The 22629-nt window shown below is 47.4% G+C and overlaps 1 protein-coding gene across 10 annotated transcripts in view; it reads right to left on the minus strand.

The window, feature by feature from the left end:
• Nucleotides 1–22629, minus strand: part of ZNF516 (zinc finger protein 516) — a 134824-nt gene that overhangs the window by 76616 nt on the left and 35579 nt on the right. For all 10 annotated transcript variants that reach the window (XM_024235992.3, XM_024235993.3, XM_054538106.2 and 7 more), the window contains exon 2: nt 3920–5886. In XM_024235992.3, coding sequence (XP_024091760.3) covers nt 3920–5729 — 1810 coding nt within the window. In that variant the 5' untranslated portion in view covers nt 5730–5886. The remainder of the gene's footprint in view (nt 1–3919; nt 5887–22629) is intronic.

Below are 22629 nucleotides of genomic sequence, written 5' to 3' on the forward strand. Positions count from 1 at the left end.
GCTGGTGACGGTGGAAAGAAGATGGGCTCTGAGGACGGGGCTGCGGGGCGGCAGGGAGGCAGCCAGTGAGGGGACAGGAAACGGGAGATGCTCTGAAGGTAGATCCGTTTCCTCCTTTAATTACCTTTCCTTCCCTTGACCATATTTTTTTTTTTCTTTGAAGACTTTCCTTGATTCTTCAAATTGCATATATCAAGGCACTTGTTCCAAGCACTTTTTGTATTATACTGAGTCATATAATTTGCCATTATGTTGATCAAAAACAGTTGAACACAATCGTCCCTCGTGGGACGGGGGTGACTGATTCCAGGACTTCCCCTGATACCAAAATCTAGGATGCTCAAGTCCCTGGTGTAAATACCTGCGTGTAACCCACGCGCATCCTCCCGTACACTGTAAATCATCTCTAGATTACTTATAATAATACAATTCTGCTGTGTTGTTTAGGGGATAATAACGAAAAAAAAAACCTGTATATGTTCAGTAGAGATACAACCATCTATTTTTCTTTAATATTTTCAGGCTGTGGTTGGTTGAATCCAAAGATGTGGAATCCACGGATACACAGGGCCAACTGTACTTTAACTTCCCACAACGTCCTCTAAAACTTGAGGGTGTCCCATCTATTGAGTCGCAGTGAGTATCTAAAAAGTGAGGGTGGGTTCCACGGGATGGAATATGGATTTTACATGACAGATATTAGCACAACAAGAAATGGTGAAAAGCGGGAGTAGTAAAATTAGTCTTGAATGATATGCAGCTCAATGGGGCACCACTTGTGCATTACGAGCACCTCAGAGCATCTGCCATGGCCTGGGCACCAGGCATCCCAGTCCAGGCACTTCTCAGGATGGCATCAACTCTGACAGCAAGTCTTCCAGAGGCGTGCAGCCTCTCTGCATGCTTCTGTTATTCCTGAGTCGCCTAAATGCTTTCTGAGCAGAATTCTATTTTGGCCCATACGCTGAAGGTTTATATGTCTCCTTGCAAAGCAATATTCGTTTTTCCCTAGTGATGGTTTCTAAGCTCCCTGAGCCTACTTGTGTTTGGGAACGTTGGAAATGTTGATTTTTATAAACTCCAATTAGATGCCCTTTTACCCCTTTCCTACTAAAAATATTAACTTTTTGTGAAGTCCAAAAGTGGACTTTCTGTCCATGCCACGTCCCTTTCTCAGTGGAGGATTTAAATCTAGTAACATATTCCCAATGACTGACTCTTTTTCCACAATTTTGCACTTCTACTATTTTAAGTCAATAACAAGAGCTGCTGCGACCAAGTCTTATGTGGGGATAAAAGTAACATGAATATCAGAACTTTCCAGAGGAATAGATGGCAACATTCAACTGACGAAACATGTTCCATAAAAAAAAAAAAGGAGAGGAGTTTCTTTCAGTTAATCTAATAATGAAAATTATTTCCAGATCCAGAAACAGCATTCAAATCAATTCCCAGATGTCAAAGAAAATGTTCGGGCAAAACTATGGCACAACTGGGTTTTACTGGAATGGTCGCATAGATCTGAATTCTAATTTCAACTGTGCTCCCACAGGCAGGCTGGCTGCTGCTTATGAGAACCACTGTTATCTTTCGTTCCTCAATTTCTACATAGCTGCTCCAACAGTGTTAACCAATCATCCCATCAGAGTTCTATGAGAATTTAAAATAACCTAATGCTTAAAGAACTAAGTGATCTTTTTAGTAACAGGAAAGGCAAGCATTTTCCAAACTTGCATGTATTTTTTCAGAAAAAGAAAGGAATGCTGCAGATTTAAATATGAGATTCAAAATACTCAGTTTCTTTTCCAAGCTAGCCCTGTGAAAGACCTGGGCCAAATCCCACAAATCACAGTGTTTTGAGAGTAGTTAAATCGATGGAACATGGTCTCTCTCCTTAAGGAATATCCATGAATTAGTAATTTGTTGCTACACTAGACCATTAAAGGCGGCTGTTGTGAGTGAAAAGTTGGTGTTTTTAGGTAGAAAGATACTGTCCTTTGGGATTATGGAAAGTGACCCACATACACCTACAAGGCTCTTCCATGTTTTATGCCTCTGTCGTGCCACAAATTTCTGTCCTCTCTCAATAAGCTGAAATATCCTGTTTATTCTATCACCAACTGTTTGTTACATTCAACTATGATATATGTCTTGTTATAGAATCAGCTGAGGTCTATATTAACTTTCACAAAACATTACACATAGAGAAAAATATATATAATGTCTTTAAGACATCAATAGTAGTCTCTAAAATTTAATGAGCCTGAAAAGAAAAAAGAGTACCTTCCAATTTATGATGGAAATCATTAGATCTTTCCAACCTCTTGATTTCTAAAAGCACTACTGGATTCGATTATGAATCATGTGACCACCACCATAAGCAATGGGGTGAGTGAGGCCCAAGAGCTTTTCCAAATATTAAGAATATTTCTCTTAGAAGTGAAAAGAAAAAAACCCATAGTGCTAGCCCAATATTTTGTCCAGCATGTGCTCCAAAAAAGTAGACAGAGTATTACTGGAACATAACCAGTAAAATCTGTATTTATAAAAATAAAAAAAGAACACCGAGAATTAAACTTAAAAGAAGTCAACCAGGGATCACGATGGGGTCAACCCGGTTTCACATGACAAATTATTCAAAGAATCCAAAAGTGTTCATTGAATGAGCACAGCATTTTCAGAGAAGACCATGTCCTCCTGCTCCTCCCACAGGGACCAATGACTAAGAAACGCGAAGTTAAAATACGCATGACTGAAAACTCATTTACCTATGTATACACTCATAACCTGTGGGTGGATTCAACACAGGTTTTGCTACAGGAGAAAAGACTTGCCTTCTACATCTCTGTTGACTCAATATGCATTTCAGTGTAACAGACCCTCATATAACACACTGTGTAAGACTGTAATAAACTCTGTCCCGGTTTGGCCACATCTCTAATAAGGAAAAATGACACGGTCTTCTGTTTTGTTGTGAAATAATACAGCACAGCAGTCATCTTCTTCACCACAGAATATAAACAGCCCTGCTCCGGGCTTGGATTTCTATCACTCTTAAAAGTCCAGGTAAAAAGCAACAGTCACTAACAGCGTTGCAGAGAAGGGAAAAACATCTTTGGCTTTGTGGAGAAACATGCAAGTTCTATAACTGAAACATCACTTTCCACTTAAAACAATTATGCAAAGCAAAAAATAATAAAGGAAATATCAAAATGTTTAAAATTTATAGAAAGTAGGAGAATTATGAAAACAAAGTTGGCCAAGCATCTTTAAATATTTACATGGCTATGTGAAAAGTAATCTGTTCCAATTAACTGTCTCTAAACCCACAGGGTTACTTGAATCCAAGGAGATTAATTATAACTGCACACCAACACCAATTTGAAGATAGTCTTCTACCCAGCTGGAGTGGAGAAAAGTCTGTGTGTGTGTGTGCGCGCGCGCGTGTGTGCATGCATCGTATGGTGAGAACTGGGTCTGAGGCAGAAAAAGAAGGGGGTGAATGTCTCAGAAGGGATCCATGATGGTGTTCTTTGCTCAGAAATTAGGATTACAGATGCTCAGGTGAGTCCATCAACCCTAGAGGTCAAAGGTTTGAGTGTATGCAAACACTGAAAGGGGCTCCAGGGGGAGCTGATGGGTGTCTGTAACTGCGCTCCGCAGTGCGAGTTCCAGATCCATACTGGGGACAGATTCCTGGGTGTGGGGCCACCTGGCCACAGGGACCCTGGGCAAGGGCACAAGGCCCCCCCGGCGTGGAGTCCTGAGTCCCAGGATTACCTGAGCATAGGCCTAGCTGAGTAAGGGGTCACTGGGTAAGGGGCTAATGAGTGGGGCTACTTGAATATACGTTTACCTGGGAGCAGGAACCCCGAGCCTGGGATCCCAGGACCCAGGCCACCTGGGTACACTTGCTCACCTGGTGCAGGTTCAGGGGCGCCCTCCTCACCACTGTCTTCGGCAGCCTCGTCGGCCAGGCCAGAGCCCGGGGAGTCGGCAGCGGCACAGGCGGAGCCAGGGCTGCTGGGCTGGGAGGCCGAGTCACCCTCACTGAGTGATCCGCAGCGGGCCCGCGCCGTCCGGTCCCCGTCACCGTCCCTGTCGCGGCGCGCGCGGCGATGCACGCGCGAGTGCAGCACCATCTGATGATAGGTGCGGAAGATCTTGCCGCACTCGAAGCACTCAGAGGACTTGCCCTGGCCGGTGGTGGCTGCGGCCCTGCGGTTGGGGCGCGCGGCCGAGCGGGGGTCGAGGTGGCCGGCGGGCGCGGGGTCCCCGGGCCCACTTGCGCGCTTCCGCGGTGGTCCCTGCGCGGCCGGTGCATCCTGCTCGCGCTTGCGCTTCTCCTGGCTCACCAGGACGTACTCGCGCCTGTCCTTGTCGAAGGCCACGTCCCCAGCCAGCGCCTCATCCCAGGCCCCGTACTTGAGGTACTCGGCCGGCTCGGCCACCTTGCCCCGCGTGGCCAGCTGCCAGGCCTGGTAGCTGTTGACCGGGTCCAGCTCAGCCACCCGCCTTCCGGCCTGCGCGCCAGGGCACGAGTCGCCGGCCACCGACGGCCTCAGGTTCAGGCACTGGAGGAAGAACTGCTTGGCGTCCGGGGGCCCCTCCGCCCCCTCCTCGGCCGGGGCGCGCGTGCGGCTGGCCTCGACCCTGCGGTGGATGGCGTTGTGGGCGTTCAAGCTGTCCAGGTTTGTAAACAGGTTCCCGCACTTGGCGCAGACCTCATAGAGGCTCAGGCCGGCGACGATCACCTCCTCCTGGACCACGTTGTTGATGGTGGCGATGGGGTCCAGCTCACTCTTGGGCCTGTTCTTGCTGCCCGTCTTGGGGCCGTGCGCCTTCATGTGGTTCTTGAGGAACCAGGGCTCCTTGAACCTACGGCCGCAGATGTGGCAGCCGTGGTCGAAGGAGCCCCGGTGCTTCTTCATGTGCGCCTTCAGGAACCAGGTCTGGCTGAAGGCCTGGCCGCACACCTCGCACGGGAACTCCCCGGGGCTGAGCTCGGGCTTGCCGTTCTCCACGCAGGCCTCGCCGCTGCCAGGCCCCTGTGCGGTGATGTGGTCCCTCTCGATGTGGCTCAGCAGCGACTCCTCCCGCAGCGTTGCGTAGTTGCACAGCCTACACTTGAATGGCTTGTGCGCCTGGTGCACGTGCAGCTCCAGGTCCTTCTTACGCTCGAACTGGCTCTTGCAGAAGGAGCACTGGGCCGCGGCCTTGGCCTCCCCCGGGGTGCATGCGGACCCCTCCGCCCCCTTCTTGCTGCTCCGCAACAGGACCCTGCCGCTGTCGGCCTGCGAGGCCCCGTTCAGGACCCTGGTGCCGTCGGCCTGCGAGGCCCCGTTCAGCAGCCGGTTGCAGGCCGAGGCGCTCTTGGTGGGGCTGGCGCAGGCGTCCAGGCCCTCGGAGGCGCGCATCTCACCCAGCGGCGCCTCGCCCGCCTCCAGCTCGTGTCCCTGAATCAGAGTCCCCGTGCGGTGGCTCCGGATGTGAATCTTCAGGTTGCCCTTCTGGGAAGCCCGGTGGTCGCAGTAGGGACACTTGTAGGGCTTCTCGCCCGTGTGCTTGCGCATGTGCTGCGAAAGCGAGCTCTGGAAGGGGAAGCTCTTGCCGCAGATGCAGCAGGTGTGGCAGGTAGCCTTGTCCCCATCCACCTCGTGGCCCCGGCTGGCCCTGGTGGGGCTGGGGCCTCGCCTCAGCTCCATCTCGGCCTCTCTGTTGCGATCCATCCGAAGGACGGGCGCGGCCGGTGGTGGCGGCACAGCTTTCTGTCGTGCAGGCTGCAGGGACCGTCCTATCTCTCCATGGTCAGAAGAGCCAAAAGACGTGCCTGCTCCCAGGAGGTGCACCTTCTACATGGGGGGCGCAGCAGCTGGCAGCCAGCACCTGAAACAGAGATGGAACATCATCAGCAAAGCTCCTGGCCAAGAGGGCCCAGGCATGGCTGCGGGAACTCCCACATGCTCCCCAAAACATAGCCATCCAACCCACATGAAGAAAAGCAGCACCAACAACACTTCACACAGAGGCGAGTGCAGCTGCTTGCCTTAGTAAAAAATCAGTATGACTTAATTATCAATAATGAATTGTGTTAAATGATTAACATAAATGTTAACGATTGTGCACCACAATAATTTTCTCTTCTCAATAAGGTATCAAATCTTTAGGAGACTGTAGTACCAGAGTGTGCAGGAGTGTGAGGAAAACAAGCTACTTAGCAAGACCATGTGGGAATCAGGGACAGAGGAAAGCAAGGTTTAGGAAAAGGGCAGGAATGAGAACAGGGGCCAAGTTCCTGGGCTGATGGAAGGTGAGCTGCACAGGTGGTGACAACAGCTGACGGCACTTCACACACACAGTCACATGCCACTTAGCCAATGGGATACAAAGCTGAGAAATGCATTGTTAGGCGATTTCGTCCCCGTGCAGACATCCTACAGTGGACACACACCCCCCCAGATGGCACATCCCGCAACACACCTAGGCTGTATGGTGAAGCCACAGCATCCTCCTAGTGAGGCTGGGTCTGCTCCTAGAGATTGTGCCCAAGCCTGAACACAGTGAGCATCAACCACCCTGCGTGGCCGCCGCCTGCATGCCCATCCCACCCACCAGAGGGTGAGGAGGGCAGAGGCCCACTCCCTCCAGGCACACAGGCAAAGGGCAGCCTGCCAGAGTGTAGCTGTGTCCAGCACGGAACAGGCCCCCACCAAGGACGGGGGGTGCATGAATCAAAATGCTTGTATCCAACCAAAGAGGCCTAAATGGTGCAAGGAGAAAAACAACTCTTCAGTAAAAACAGGAATCCCACCTGACACAGGGTAAGGTAAAGCAGCAGAACGATGAGCCAGTTAGAAAGGATGAGAGAGATGCCAAGTCTCTCAGGTCAGTGCCTGAGTGTGTTCAAGAGGGAGGGGCTGCACAGACAACTCCCTGGGGACAGGCTCTGCTCATCTGCTCATCTCTGCATAGAACAAATCCATTTCCTGCTTCCAAGGGCCCAGAGAGGGTCTCCCTTCTGGGGCCGGCTCCAGACCTGCACAGAGAGGCACCCAGATGGCCCATGTTCTGAAAACCCAAGTGATTTCACATAGAAGGGAAGCGTGTTTGTATAAACCTACAATCTCACACACAGTAAGAACTCCTACTTAAACATCTATAAAACCCAAAGCAGCTCCATATTTCCGGCTGGGAAGCACACAACACATTAACACACAGCTTCCATGCAAAGATGACAGGGCCTCCCACGAAAAGACCTGGGGTGGCAGCTCCCTGTTTGCTCCGAGTTTTGCAGCCTACCAGGTTTTCACAGAAGCAGATGGGACACAGAAAAGAATACTGATAATAGACCTGACGGGGTGAAGGGGCATGAGCTAAAAAATCAAGTGTGGGGTGTCAAGAGTGTCCCCAAACCTCCCCCACGGGGGTCGGGAATTCTGAGCATTTTGTATTAATACTTCAACTCCTGAGGGCCCAGACAACAGCAAGACAGGAGCCTTCTGAAAAGACAGACCCCATGCTGTGCCCTCTCACAGGCAAATACAGCGCCAGGTAGAAACCTTATCAAGAATTATAGGCTTCACAACGTCTTTCCAGAAAGCCCCGCTTTGGAGGCGCCTAAGGAAACACGCGCAGCCTCAGCAGCAAATGAAAAGCAGCAACACAGAGGTTCTGCTCCTTCCTCCAGGGACGCACCCAGCAGAGCCACGCAACGGAGCGGGCATGAGAGAGATGCCCACCCAGAGGAGCCAAAACCCACTTGCTCCAATAAAAAATAACAATCAGCCAGGCATGGTGGTGCACACCTGTAGTCCCACCTACTCGGGAGGCTGAGGCAGGAGCATCACTTGAACCCGGGAGGCGGAGGTTGCAGTGAGCTGAGATCATGCCACTGCACCCCAGCCTGGATGACAGAGCAAGACTCCATCTCCAAAAAAAAAAACATTAAAACTTCCCCTAAAACCGGAGAAGTATATAAGCTTACCAGGAAGATTTCTTAATGACCTTTTACTCTAAGCTAATTTAAATGATTTTGGTCTTGGCACACATTGTGGTTGGCTGTGTGATGATTTATGATGATTTTACAAGGCAAGTGATTCACAGCAAAGCCTCGTCCTTCCCCAGGCCCCAGTTCACTCCCCCACAAAAATGCTGAATCTGATATTCAAAGTATGAATGAAACACTATTTATATCTAACTTAGTGACTGGATGTGGTATAAAAACCTTACAAGTGCGAACAATCATATAGAAAATACGTTTACAGGGAGGAAAAGAAAAACAACTAAAATCCTGGAAATTGGTGGCTCTGAAATAATTGTACAGACTCCCCTGGACCTCTAACGTTTGTCTATAAAGGATGTTAAATGGCAAGACAGTTCTCCAGTTCAAGAGAATTCAACTGCCAGAGGCCAGCTACGAAGACAGGATTCACCAAGGAGGAGCCCAGGCCTGGTCAGGGGCGTAAGAGACAGCCCTCGAGTGCAGCATGAAGCAAAAGGAGATTTGTTCAGTGCAAAGATTCACACCAATCACCAAAACCCTGTGCTCTAGGGCTATCAGCTCCTGCCTTCTTTCAGAGCAGCAGCTCCTGGGGTCTGCACCCAGAGAAGCGGCCTCCATGCCAGCCAGCTGTGTGCCAGCAGCTGTGCACCCGTCAGTGTGCAGGTCACAGGGTCACGGCCAACACAGGGAATTCAGCACAAAGTGCACACGTGCAGTTGGGAACCCTGGTCCCAGCCCTCATGCTCCCAGTCACCAGCCATATGCCTTTCTAGGTGTGTCCTTCACACCCTCAACTCGTCCCCTCCTCTGTCAGGCACAGAGAAACAATAAGAAGCAGCCACATGTCACCGAAGCCCCTTGCAAATGCCTCCTTCTATAAAATCCAGTGACCCCCTCAGAGCCCACAGCATCCAGACCCCAGGGACATCCAGGCAAACACACACCTGGCACTTAGGGCCCCTCTTCTCATCCCAGGCAGCTTCCTGCCCTGCAGGTACCTTCCAGGAGTGCTGGGGAAATACAGACACTCTCGCTCGTGGATCACCAGAGACCCCGAATACAGGCCCATCTAGCCCAGCTCAGCAGCACAGCCTCGGCATCCTGGGCCATGACCACGGCTGAGCGGAAGATGGCACGGTATCAAGGAGCGTGGCCCTTGTACATCTGAAAGGCCCTTGTGCCAGCATCGGACCCATCCTATCCTTGCACAGCCTTGACTCCCCAGTACCCCCACCCTAGCTAGAGCCTGAACCCTGGCCCTCAGGCACCCAGTGACTAGAGAATGCAGTCTCCATTTCCTTAAACTCACTTAAAAGCTTTCCCCGAAACTTGCAGAGCCCTGCAATTTACAGGCAGACGTTCAAGGAGGAGCATCCACGATGCCCTGCGATCAACAAAGCAAGCTCTTCCTTCTCTCCGATTTCCTGCTCACTACCTCTCCGCCTGTCCCATCTTTCAAAAATAAGCCCTGCTGTAAATCCCTGAGAGAACTGCACAGGATGTGTTTTTAGAGGACTTAAGAACCCTGAGAAGGGAAAGATACATAAATGTAGAAATGGAAAAAGTGCTGAAACAGTAACCAAGTTAAGCCCAAACCACCATTATCTTAAGGAAACACGAGCAAAGCTGCCTCTGCCCAGGGGTCCATTAAGTGATCCTCTCCTGATGTCCACAGTTGACTAGCAAAGTTTCTCAAATGTTAAAGAAACAGTCAAAAATTAATTCCCTGCAACGAACTCTCCTAAGGGGTTACTCAGTGGCCAAATCGAAAGATCTTTGTAATCATTCTTTTTAGCTGCAGGCAAAAATTGCTATTTAAGACAAGGGCATCCCTTCCAAAACAAGAACAAGAATGCTGTCCTCAGAGCTTCCAACTTCAAAACACGCCATGGGCGGCCGCCCCAATTAGGAGGATTATCGGGACGTCGGCAGCCCTGCTGGCACGACGGGCTGTGCTTTAAATCCCGCCAACCCCTGTAAGCCAGGAGGCTTTCGATGGGATGCCTTCTCCACCTTTATCCTGGTCCCCAGTGGGGCGTGCCTCACGTAGGAGCAGCGCCCTGTGATAAAGTGTTACCTACCTCAGTTCCAGCCGCAGACATTCCGTCCTGGGCTGCTCTATTCCACTTTCTCAAACGCACGCCAAATACAAGTTGTTCCAACTCTCCCTTTAACACACAGGCCTGGAGATAACCAGCCTTATGAAACTTATGCATACGAGCCTGCCACCCAAACCACCGTGAATACGGAAAGGTTCTGCAACAACACAGGTGTTCGGAGCCAAGGCAGGTGGAGGGTACAGCATGTGTCCAGCTGACATGCAATATGGCGCCCACGCACCTCGGACGGCAGGGACCCATCTGAACACACGGTGTGCCTGTGTGTTCAATCACAGTTTTGTTGTTCTGGTAAGATGTATTACAAACTTTTTCCAAGGCTGGAATTGGGAACTTGCCAGATAAAACCGTAATTTAATTGTTTAGGCATAAATATGACTTGCTGATTAGGGTTTTAAAGCAGATTTCCAATGGATCTCTTGCTGTGAGTGTGTGTGTGTGTGTGTGTGTGTGTGTTTCTCCAGAGATGTAATGAACAGTTCGAGGCCACTTTTTTTAAATGCCTTATATAATTTTTGAAATAAAAAAATTTATTTCATTTTGAAAAACTTAGGTAACAATCACATTTATTAAAAAACAGGAAGAAGTAAAACGTTTGAAAAAACTGTTTACTCATAACATAAAAATACATTGTAACGGAAAAGGGGAGAGGCTGAAGGAAGGACAAAATATAAAGTAGAAAATATATAGCTACATTTTAAAACTAATCAGGTAAACATCTAAAAACATCTAAAGACATGTATATTAAGGCTACTGCTGTACCTTTGGATACTATTTTTTTTTCTTTTCCTTGTCTTTCTTTTTTTGCCTATATCATACAATTGAAATTAAGTGACTTTCTCCAGATTACTTACATTTGCTAAATTTGGGATAAATTTACTCTGTGGGCCAGTATTTCAACTAATCAATCCCTTCTGTAAGTGAGGAAGAACTGCCTTTTTGACCTAATAATACAGAGCAGAAAAGTCACTTCCTGACACACGCCCCGGTAAGCTGCTGAAACACTTCCCGGTGTGAAGAAATGTGTACCCAGGGTTAACCCCACTGACGCTACAGAAACTTCTTTAGAAACAAGCACTGCAAAGCCTTGATCCAACACATACAGCCAGAAAGAAAACCATGTTCACAAAGCCAGGGGGTATGTACAGCGCAAACATAGCGGAAGCAGCCTCTGTCCACATCCCCGAGGACCTTCAGGTGACAGCAGGCTCCTTAGAGGTGTTCCAGTCCTAGGGCGGTGTGGTCAGGGGCTAACGAGGGTATCTCTGCAACAAGCACTTCCTAAGCACCTAACAAGTGCAAGGCCTCATATCAGGAGCCAGACAATCTAAGATGACTCAAAAAAAGCACCTGGCTTCAAGGAACTCAAAATCAGACAGGGAAGCATACCATTATCAAAGCGTGCTGGCAGCGCACCAGTAAGACAAGGAGAAGTTTCCAGAAGGCCAGGAGGGAAGCGATTCACTATATTTGCAAGAATTGGCCAGGTTTTCCCCTGGGAACCTGAGGCTCATCTGAGAACCACACTGGTGTGGCTTGAATTCTTAAGTACTTTTCACGACCCAAGCACAAAACACCAGGTCCTCCCTGGCTTCTCCCCCGCCATCTCAGCAGTGCCCAGTAATAACCCCACGTCCTGTCGGCTGCACCTCCCAACTCACTCTTGAATCCATGTGCCCAACTCAAGCCAAAGCCATTGTTCCAGAGCACAGATGAGGCCGGTCTCCAGGAGACTCCCAGCCCTTCAGAGGCTCCCCAAGTCTGCAAGATGAAGCCAAACTCCTCACCTTGGCTTCTCAGCGTCTGAACCCCACAGCAGCCCTGGACCCCCGCGTCTAGAGCCCTGAGCCCTACTCCGGCCCAACAGCCTCCCAGTACCCATGCTCATGCTCCCCTCTGGCCCTCACGCCTGCGTCCCTGCCCCACCTGTCATGAGGCTCACCAACCACCACCCAGGTACAGTACAGCCTTCCTGACCTCCTTCAGCCAATGATAAGAGGCTGGTGACCCAACAAGTTGTGAGGGGCAGCCAGACTACCTGGGATTAAAACTCAGTTCTGCCACTACCTGAGGTCAGCTGTGTGACCCTGCGCAAGTGTCTTAGCCTCTCTGTTCCTCAGTCCATTTCTTCATCTTTAAAATGTAAATGATAGCAATGATATCTATTTTATCATACTCCAGTAAAATTTAAATTAATGCATGCAAGCCACAATGTTTATTTACTACACTATAAATCTTCAATGCATCTTAGACGGGATTAATAAGTAATTGTTCAATAAGTGAATGAAATATCAGTGCAAAGGTACCTGGTCACTGGCAATGACAATACATGGTTTAATAAATGCAAAAGGACAAAATAACAGCTAGAAAGCTGGATTCAAAATAGCTAAATAGGAACACCTCTATATATTCACTGGGCCCTTATGGTTTATACAACAACAGGTTATTTAACACAATTAAAAACTCTTTGACCAACAGCTATAATCATTTACAACGAGCACATTCAAACATACGGTAGCTCCAGAACTCTTCGTAGAAATTAAACCTCAATATGGACTGGCTATTAGAGGATATTTGAGAACTACTATTACTTGTGTTAAGTTGGTAATATAGGAAAGTGGTCTTATTCTTTGGAGATATGTAATGAAATATTTAGAGTTGGTTTTTACCAAAGAGAGACGGAGAGAAGGCAAATGTACCAAAATGTTAACAACTCATGAAACTAAAGGTGGGGGGGGGGGTGTTTATTTCTAACTCTTTCCATTTTTCCGAATTTGGCAAATTTTTCCTAAAAGTTAAAAAAATAAATCCTACTTGCCACTCCAGTAACACAATTAACAGCAAAGCAGCTCTGGGGGACCTGGTAGGCCTCTTCCCCTATCTGCCCCTCCCCCTCCCCCACTCCGCACCCTCCCCAGGCCCCACGGAAGCTCCAGGGCTGTAACAAATGCAGGTTGGGAAACTACCTTTAGTTAACTCAAGTTTTCAAAAGAAAGTCAAAGAAAAATCGTCTGAATAATAGGAACCTGGTTCAACTGAAAAGCAGTGTTTTATTTTAAAAGATCGCTTTCTGATGTTTCAGAGGCTTGCCCAGAGCTGTTAAAGAAACCCACCCATAGGCTCCAGTCGCAAAGCCTTCTGTGGACAACACGAACTCTCACGAACATCAGCCAAAATTCAGTGTATTCTGGCATTCTGAGTGTATTCTGGCATTCCTAACTATCCCTCCCAGCACTTCACGAAGTAAAAAATCAGTAACGCGATGCAGGTTTCCTCTTCCTTATTTGCAACAATAATGTTCTGACCAGTTAAATATGGCGTTATCAGGGAAAAACTGTGAAACATCTCACATTTTAAAATAATAACTATGTCTCTGAATCGACAGGAAATCTTGCCATTTTCTGCTCTGTGAATTAAACCAGTACAAAACAAAAGCTGAATGGTTTTGTACTGATTTCCCTACAACTATCGAAGTTAACTTTATTAAAATCTTATCCCGAAAAAGGCACCAGAAGGCTAACCAAATATACTCTCATATTTAGAGTCATTTCCTAAACAATCTAACGCTTAAAGTTGCGGAAACCAAGCAAAGCTGACTGGGAGACACCAGGGAGGAACAAAGGAGCGAGAGGAAAACTGAAAGTCCCGTTTCCTGCACGGAGTCCCCACAAGCAGCACGTGTCAGGGGAGGGAAGCAAAACTGAAGTGGGTGCTGCTTTCCAAATGCCTATCTAGCTTGGCATTTTTTTCAGTTCTGGTTCATGAATTAACCTTATCGCGGTCCTGAAACAGCCCTGGCTCCCTCGAAGCCATGTGGCTTTACTTATCCCCGTCTTCGTCCTCTCGGACCACCTTCCGGGCTGGGGGGGGCACCGATGTCAGCCCGGGATGGATGTCCGCGGGTGCAGGGGGGTGACAGCCCGGTCCTGCGCACATCTCCGCTGACAGGGCATTCCTCAGGAGGGGCTGGAGTGAACGGGAGGAATCGGGGAGGGAGGGAAAACGCCAAAAAGCTCAAAGCAGACAGAATGCTTCTGATATTTACAGGGCTGTCTGCAAAGGCGTATGATGGCTCCAAAAGGCAAATCATAAAATCTAAAAGAGCAATTACGCTGGTGCGTTTCTGAAGGGTGACTCTCAGACGCGGTTTGTCCCGGCCACAGCTACTACAGGGTCTGCGCAGAAGCCCGTGCGTGTGCTGAGTGGGTGCAAGGCCCAGTTGGTGTTTGAGTATACTGTGTGTGTTTGTTCTCTGGGAAACAATGAGACGGGCTTCACTAGTTACACTGTAGTATTATGAACCATGAATTAAAATACATCATTAACATCCTGGACAAGCTTATCTTACTACTGAGACAAAAAGCCTATTCTCTCAACAAATGGGGGAAAATTCCATCACAACAATGAAGAGTTCCTCTCCCTACAAACCATTCTGTACACCAGTAACAATTACAGGCTTATAGTCCCCAGACTGGGGTCCCGAAGAGCCCCATAAAGTGATGCATTCACTATTGGGAGAGTAAGTACGGCCGATGACAGGCCTGGAGGCGGCTGCTGTTCTCAGACCAATCAATAATCCATTATGAACCAGCTACATTTCCACTCTAAGAAGAAGAAATGAATAAAAGGCGACCAGAATCGGCAGCATTCACAAGAAACTCCACCCACCTCCCCCACTAGGGGAAAGAGGACACAAAACGCCACTATCCCAGGGAGCAGCCGCCAGCAGCAACGCGGCCCCCTGACCACAACAGACCTGATGTGGGGGCAGCCAGAGAACAATGTGCTTAGGTCTTTCTGCTCAAAACATTCATTTTAGAGGTAAAGTCTCCAGCCGGCTTTGTTCAGAAAACGAGGTAGAGTGAAGGAGAATGACAAAACCCCATTTTCTAAAACAAAGGTTCTCTTTAAATTACTTAGCACCCCCCAAATAAATCAAAGCAAGTGCCAACATGCTAGTCCCCAAATGTAAGGAACTGTCCGTAATAAGGCTTTAGTATGCGAACTCTGATCCTTTAAGCACAGCCTGCTCCGGCTCTGCACCTCAGACCACGGGCTGGAGTCATCACGCTATTTATAGCCAAAATGCATATATGACCTAAATGTTATTCTTCCGCAAGTAGGTTACCTTTTATGAAGTTGTTTACCACAAACTGTCAAAAAACCCAAATTAATTCCTGGTCCAAGAGAAAAGAGAGAACTCTGTCTTCCACATAAGTTCAAATAGAAGAACATTTGCTAAGAGTAAAGACAGTATCACAATATATTCTCGAAGTCCCTTGAACATCACTAGTATGAAGCTGCCCGTGTGTCCTTTTACTGAAATATGACCTGGGGGAGGAGGGGCAGCTGAATACACAATCTAATTATGGATTACATTCAGAAAAGTCCAAGAAAAAATAAGGAAGGATATGGAAATTTTCTTTCCACAGTCCTTACCATATCCTGGGAAATTCAAGGTAGTTCTAGAGACTTTAATAAAGGAGTGTCCGTGTGAAAATGAAGAAAAGGGGGTGGCTATTTTTATATCAGAAGGGAAGAAGCCTCGTTACCTTTCTTTTGCTCTCCAAAATTAATGCATTACTGTTACTTGTCATTTACTATTTACTATTTCCTGTCTTAATATTAAGTTGTTGCTTTGCCAATCACTAAAAAAGTAAACTTCACAAAACTAAAAAATAACAGGATCCAGAGCCTGCTCCATAATTTTCTGCAGATAAATGTGCTGTTTAGAGCCCCTTCGTCTGCCACAAAGAGCTGGCGTTAGGGATTTGGAGGTAAATCCAGGCTTCTGGAGCAGCCAGCATTGCTAGTATAGTTAATGATCTTGTCAACATTTCCATTAAGAGCCCCATTTCCAGAAGCTTAGAATTGCATCTCCCCCAAACCCACGGCTCAGATGAAGTCCTGTGGTCACTGAGGGGCCGCTCTCCTTCCCACAAAAACAGAACAAATCACTGGCTATTCATTACAAAAGCCGTGGAAGCACTGGGTTTTCACTTTGACTCTGTCTACATCCTACACTACCATAGTTCAAGCTAAAGTTGCGCATAACTCAGAAACACTGAAAACCTAGGGAACACGAGAGAAAATGAAAACTCATCAATTTCTATCTTTAAAACAAATATGGAAAATCAGAAGGCCTTCGATGAACTGCAGCAAGAACCCAATTTAAAAGTGGCTTAAAAATTTTACAGAGCCTAAACTCAAAACTGTGGAAACTGTTAACTAATTCAGTGTCTTAATATAAAATTTCTTAAAATTTTTCTTAGAAATGATCAGCAGTGAAAACAAAACAATGGTGCAGAAACTCATATTTTTTTACTGAGTGACACTTCCTAGTCGTTACTAAACATGCTTTTTTGAAATTTCTATGAGTTATCATAAAATATATTTTAACGAAATTTGTTTCTACAAATAAGCTGTATATACTATGCCATGTAAACCAGCAGCAAAGAACAATGTTCACCTCTCAAACACACAGTCCTATTTTCCAACCACTTGATTAAAACCAACATTTCTCTCCTAGTATAAGAATACAGATTGCAATTAATACCTATCTGACATTCTCTCTTCCCTCTGTGCTTTTTGTGAAAGACCCTAGAAGTCCCCACCATCAAATGAAAGAAAGAACTGTGCCCAAGAATACAAAGAGAGATAATTATATGCAGTAAGCCATAAAGCACTCTGTTAAACATTACCTTCCGATGTAGTGCTGTTCAGCACAGAAGTCAGCGCCCAAAAAAATCCCTTCATTAAGAGCTCATAGAGGAAAAACAAACATGTCAATAATCAATTTTACCGAATTCTAAGCAATTGCTTACGCATTTTTTGTTAAAAGAAAAAAATAGATACCCTGAAACTGAGAAGATTTTGATAGGATAGCTGAAAGGCGTATCGTGCAAGGAATTACTTAAGATTTTGTTTATCATTGTACAAACACCAATCAATACTTTAAGATGATCAAAATTACAAAAGGACAAATCTTCCCCAAATGCTTTACTATATATAGCACATGTACTATAACCAGTTTAAATTTTCCAGCTCCATTACTGCCAATAACAACTGTAACATGACCTAGTTTATCACTAACATACACAGCACCTTTGAAAGCAGTTGGCTATTTCAGCCGCTTAAGGAGAGTGATCTATCAGAGAATGTTTACAAAAAGCAATTCCTGACAAAAACGTGATGTCACATCTCCATAGGATTTACCCTGCACTGCCTGTCTAAAAATATTTTTTCAAACACACTTAATGACACATTGCTGCAAGTTCCAGGTTTTGAAGATAAAAGAAGATCTATTCTTTCCTTGCAGGAAACAAAAAAGGATAAACAAGCAAAATTCCACTGCAACTCCCTGTAACAATGTTGTTACATTATTCAGCTACAAAAGTTAAGAAAACTTTGCACCTGAAGTGATCATAAACAACCTTGCAGAAATGAGGGTGGGTGCATTTTTCTAAGCCAAAACATCTTGCCCAGCAACAGCTTCTGGTAAAAATAAATATAAAACGTAACAAGGCATAATGTTTAACTTCAGAATTGCCAACCCCCCCACCCCCAATCCCCTTGGTCCCCAAAGAGGAGAGCTATCTACCCTTTATCCCAGCCTGGGTTATACGGGAATAAAGTATTACACTTTAATGGGGGAAAGCTGTCCTAAGTCAAACAGAAAGACAAACAGCAGTCACACAGTTGCTTTGCAAACATTTTCCAAGAACTCGAAGACCATGACACTAATTCAGTGACTACATCTGGATAGTCCGTTTGGTCACAGAAGGTCCATGTTTGAAATTAAGGTCAGAACAGTCATGGGTCTATGCAGTCGAAGAATGCATTCATTCTAAGACCATGGTCATTTTTCCTCTCTCTTCCTGCAACTTCTCTCCTACCCCAACCTGGAGGCACACAGCAACACACACAACCCTAGACTCCTTTTCTCTGATTTGTCCAATGCAAATGTTGTGAACAGATGTGCAAGGCACTGCTCGGGGACAGATGGAGGCTGGAAAGGATCACTGCCGGCACAGGTGGGGGACTTCAAGGATTCAGGCCCACCCAGGCCTCTCTGCTCCCATTCAACAGGGTGTAAGCACAGCCAAGGGCAGAGCAGGAGAGCGAGGAGAAGCCCCTGGCAGCCCATGCTTGTGTTTCCAGATACTATCACATCTGATTCAAGAAAATTACATTTGCCTTTATGAAAACAAACCACAGAAACAAGTACCTGGTGAAAGAGGAGGCTACTTAAAAACTTACTCTCAACAGGCACGTGAGATGCACCAATGCAAGTCTGTCTCACAGACTCTGCAGTTAACACACGTGACACGCTACACAGAGCTCTCCATGCACAAACCTCTGTAGGAGAGAAAGAAAATGAGCGTGTGTGTGCAGCTTGCCCACAGAACCAACAAGGTACTGAAAAATGACTCCAAAGTGTGCTTCCACCTCGATTATCTAAATGAGCTGCTATTCCATTATTCTTTAATAAACACAATTGACAACCAGAGAGACCATTGTTACCTCCCCGGTTCCCCTCCCGGAGACTGGGCTCGGCATCCTCATACAGTCAGATATCGTCTGTAACTCAAGGAGGATGGTGGGTCCCATCAATAATTAGATGCCACCAAACTCACTCATTCCTTTGTCACTCCAGATAAAGACAGCATCAGTGCTCGCCCCTCTTCTCAGGAGCCCTGGCGAACGTGAAACAATAGATGCTCACTTTAGCTCACGCTCCTGGCCTGATTTCTTTGGCAGCTTAAACTGCTCAAGCAGAACCCTTTTCTGCCTTGCTACCTCTGGGGCGATGAGCAGTAGTGCCTATTCAGGGACCTTGCTGCAAAACAAAATCTGGATGACTAAGAATTGGAGGCAAGAGAGATAAGCACGCTGGAGACCTTGCTCAACTAAAGGCCCCAAAATCTTGCTTCCATTTTATCCATCAATAACTAAGAAGGAGACTGTCATCCACTTAGCTGGTGTTAAGTCACATAAACCAGTGTGTTAAAGTCGGCTCAGGGATTAGCCTATCCCGGCCAGCCTTCTGGGACCCACAGCTTCAAGCTAAGGAGGAGTCCACCCAAGTCCAGAGCATCAGGACACCCTCAATGTGCTTCGTAACTTTAGCCTGCCATCCACAGTCCAGGCCTCCTCCCGGGAATGTGTGTGTAGCTCATTCTCACTGGGCCACACGGTCAAACCCGACGGTCAGAATGAAGACGCAGGTCGAGACTCTGCTGCTGCATCTTTATCTGGGTAACGTAACTCAGAAGGCGAAACTCACTGATTCACATGGGGGGCTTGGGGGGTGGGGGGGGCCAGTGGCTCCATCCTAAACACAAATACTTTCTCAGCTTTACACTTAAAATCCTTTTTCCAAGCTATTCATACAAACATATAATACTGCTTTCAATTTCTTGTTTTACGTTTACTCTGAGTTTTGTTGTTTTCCAAAATCACTTTGCTGCACTAAGTATGCCTCTGTTATATTGTGCTGTGAGGCTGGGTAAATCACGCACAGGTACCACCTGTTTTATCTGCAACAGTGGAAGCCACAGAAACGGAAGACTACAGGCTTCAGATGTGTCATCAGGCTAAATTAAGCTGACAGCGCAGGAGAAGGGTTATGCAGTCTGCCAGTAAGACAACACGCAGTGAACAAAAAGACATCCCCTTTAAGCATGTGTAGGTATACGTTTATTACACCACATGTATGTGGCAAAGAAAAAGATCTACAAATGTTCCTTGCACGTAAGATTCCTCTCTAGAAAGTTCTCAACAAGGAGCTTCAGGAATTATAAACAATTTTAAGCTTTCTCTCCTTCTTAAACTGAACATATCTCCACTTTTGATAAGCAGAGCCATATTTGTTTTCTTTGAGAAGGGCAGTTATCTCAAACTAGTTCTTAAAGCCCTGAAGGGAAACTATGCTAACTAAATAAGAAATCTTCCAAAACTAAATCCAAGTGCAAAATCATGCTTTAAAGAGGGATTGGGCGGGGCCTGTAATGCCAGCACTGTGGGAGACTGAGGTGGAAGGATCACCTGAGCCCAGCAGTTCAAGACCAGCCTGGGCAAAATAATAAGACCCCATTCTCTATATAAAGATTAAAAAATAAAAATTAGCCGAGCGTGGCAGCACATGCCTGTGGTCCCAGCTACTCAAGAGGCTGAGGCGGGAAGATCCCTGACGCCGGGGAGGTCGAGGCTGCAGTGAGCCATGATCATGCCACTGCACTCCATCCTAGGTGGCTGACTCACACCCTGTCTCAAAATAAAAATTAAAAAGAGTGATATGGGGGCAACTCCCACCACTGACTTGGGTCTCAGGGACAGAAGGGTGCCAGAAATAATCAACATTTTTTTTAAACCCAAGGAGGTTCCCTTTGTAAGAACATGTCGATCCAGTCTTGGAATCTAGCAGGAAAATTCCTTTCCATGCCACTCTCTGAAAAGACAGCTCACTAGGACACAAATGGAAAATACTCTCTTACTTCTGCAGAGATAAGCTTCTTCTCACCTTCAAGGCCCAATGTACTTTGCAGCTACTTATTTGAAATGATACCCACCTCGGCTGGATACGTTTACCTCGCACATCAGGCGCACCATGGTTTTAAATACGCAGAGGGCCATTTTCCTCCTGATGCTTCAATGCCATCATTTACTTAGCTAATAAGTGCCACAGTAGGTCCTCAGTTAACATCATCTATAGCGTCTTGGAAACTGCAACTTAATGAGAAATGACAAACAGAAATCCTTGACAAAGTCGTTTTGTTTTAAAGCTGATGTGAAAAGTAAACATGAGTTTCATTTTACATCCTTTCACTTATATTTGCAGTTTCCAAAACCCTACAGACAGCACTGCGGACCTGCAGTGCATGGAGCTCCAATTCCTGACAGGCCCAAGTCCTTACAAAAAGGTGCTTTGCAAGGAAAATTATGAAAAAGAAAACGTGAGTGGGGTGGAGTTAAAAGGTTCCTATTTTCAAAGACTCTTGGGCTTCTCTCCCAAGCAAGCATCCTGCACGAGGCTCGCTCTCCCTCCCAACACAGATGTTTCAGGGGGCATTTTCTAGAGAGGTACACAAAGGAAATCCTGTCCCTGAGAGGACCAAGGGCACAGGAGTAGCGCTCGGGACCCTCAGGAGGGGGCACACACTGCGGGCAATGCCAGGCCTCACCGTCATGTGTGTGCATGCCTGCATGTAAAGGTTAGAGTGTATGACAGTGAGTGTGGAAGCAGCTGGGTGGACATGAGAGAGACTGAGTGTCATGTGTGAGCGTGTGCTAGTGCACCCGAGGGGGTGTGTGGGTGTGTGTCTGAGAGAGCACATGTGTGTGATCTCTTAACCTACAAAAGCACTCATTCAAATACCCTACCTGGAGGCAAACACGCATGTCCACTTCCAACAATCTACCAGCAACACTCGCGCCCATGTGCCTGGATTACCAGCTTTGCACAGAGCCAGATGCTGCAGCAGTGACGGGGCACCGGGCCCACCTGCCACCCCTCTCCTGTGCGTAGGGCGCTCTCTCCCTGCCCCGAGCTTCAGCTTCTCTTCCATGCACGGTCACTGCTGGAGGCACACTGGACCCAGTGCCAGCTCGGGAAATCCTGGGCCGGTGACAGCCCTGACCTGTGGCCATCATCCACTCAACCTCACTGCGCCCTTCCACAGGCACCCAAGCTCTCTGAGGACAGCCGTCCTAGCTTCCTTTGTGGGAGAAAACTCTGGCCCTCCACTGCTGGCCAGGGAGGCCTCTCATGCCAAGCTGCCCCTGAGCTCGGCCCAGGATTTGTGCCATTCAGGACATGGCAGCCGTGTGCACCCCATTGGGGACCGCGTGGCCTCCCTTGGAATGTATTCCAGTACTGTCTGCCATGATGCCAAGAGCAACCACTTCTCAATACCAAGCCTTTAAACGTCCAGCAGCTCCATAGCCCAGGTCAGAATGGCCCAACCTCCCCTGGACCTGACGGGGGGGCTTCAGGAAGTGCCAGGGCAGGAGGCAGAACTGGAAGCCTCACGCTACACCAGGCACTGCTCCTGGAGCGCAGTGGGTATCCATCACAACGCGGGTGGATTCAGGGCCAACTGCAGGCCCCCGGAGACGAGGTTAGACGGTGGCAGGCAGGCTAAGAACAGGCGATCCGACAGGCACAAGAAGGAACATGCTAATGATAAAGAAACGCCGGGTGGGGTCTTTACGCAGGCAGCCTCCTTGGCATCGGGCAGGTCTGTCTCACCAGTCCCAAATAATGAATCACGTCCACCGCACTAGAATGCCGTCTTTTAACCACTATCAACATACGCCAAGGAATGCTTCCACTAACAAATGGGAAGAATGCCCAGAAAACACCGCACTGCATTTCTGGACCAGGACTCGTTCTGTTGGAATGTGCCTACCAAACACAGCAAGGGGCAACACTCACCCGAAGGTTGAAACAGGCGGAACTCCGATGACTCCTGGTGCTGTTAGCAATCATAAATCCTCATCCTGGCACAG

The sequence above is a fragment of the Pongo abelii genome, chromosome 17 (assembly GCF_028885655.2).
Source record: "Pongo abelii isolate AG06213 chromosome 17, NHGRI_mPonAbe1-v2.0_pri, whole genome shotgun sequence".
Classification (NCBI taxonomy): domain Eukaryota; kingdom Metazoa; phylum Chordata; class Mammalia; order Primates; family Hominidae; genus Pongo; species Pongo abelii.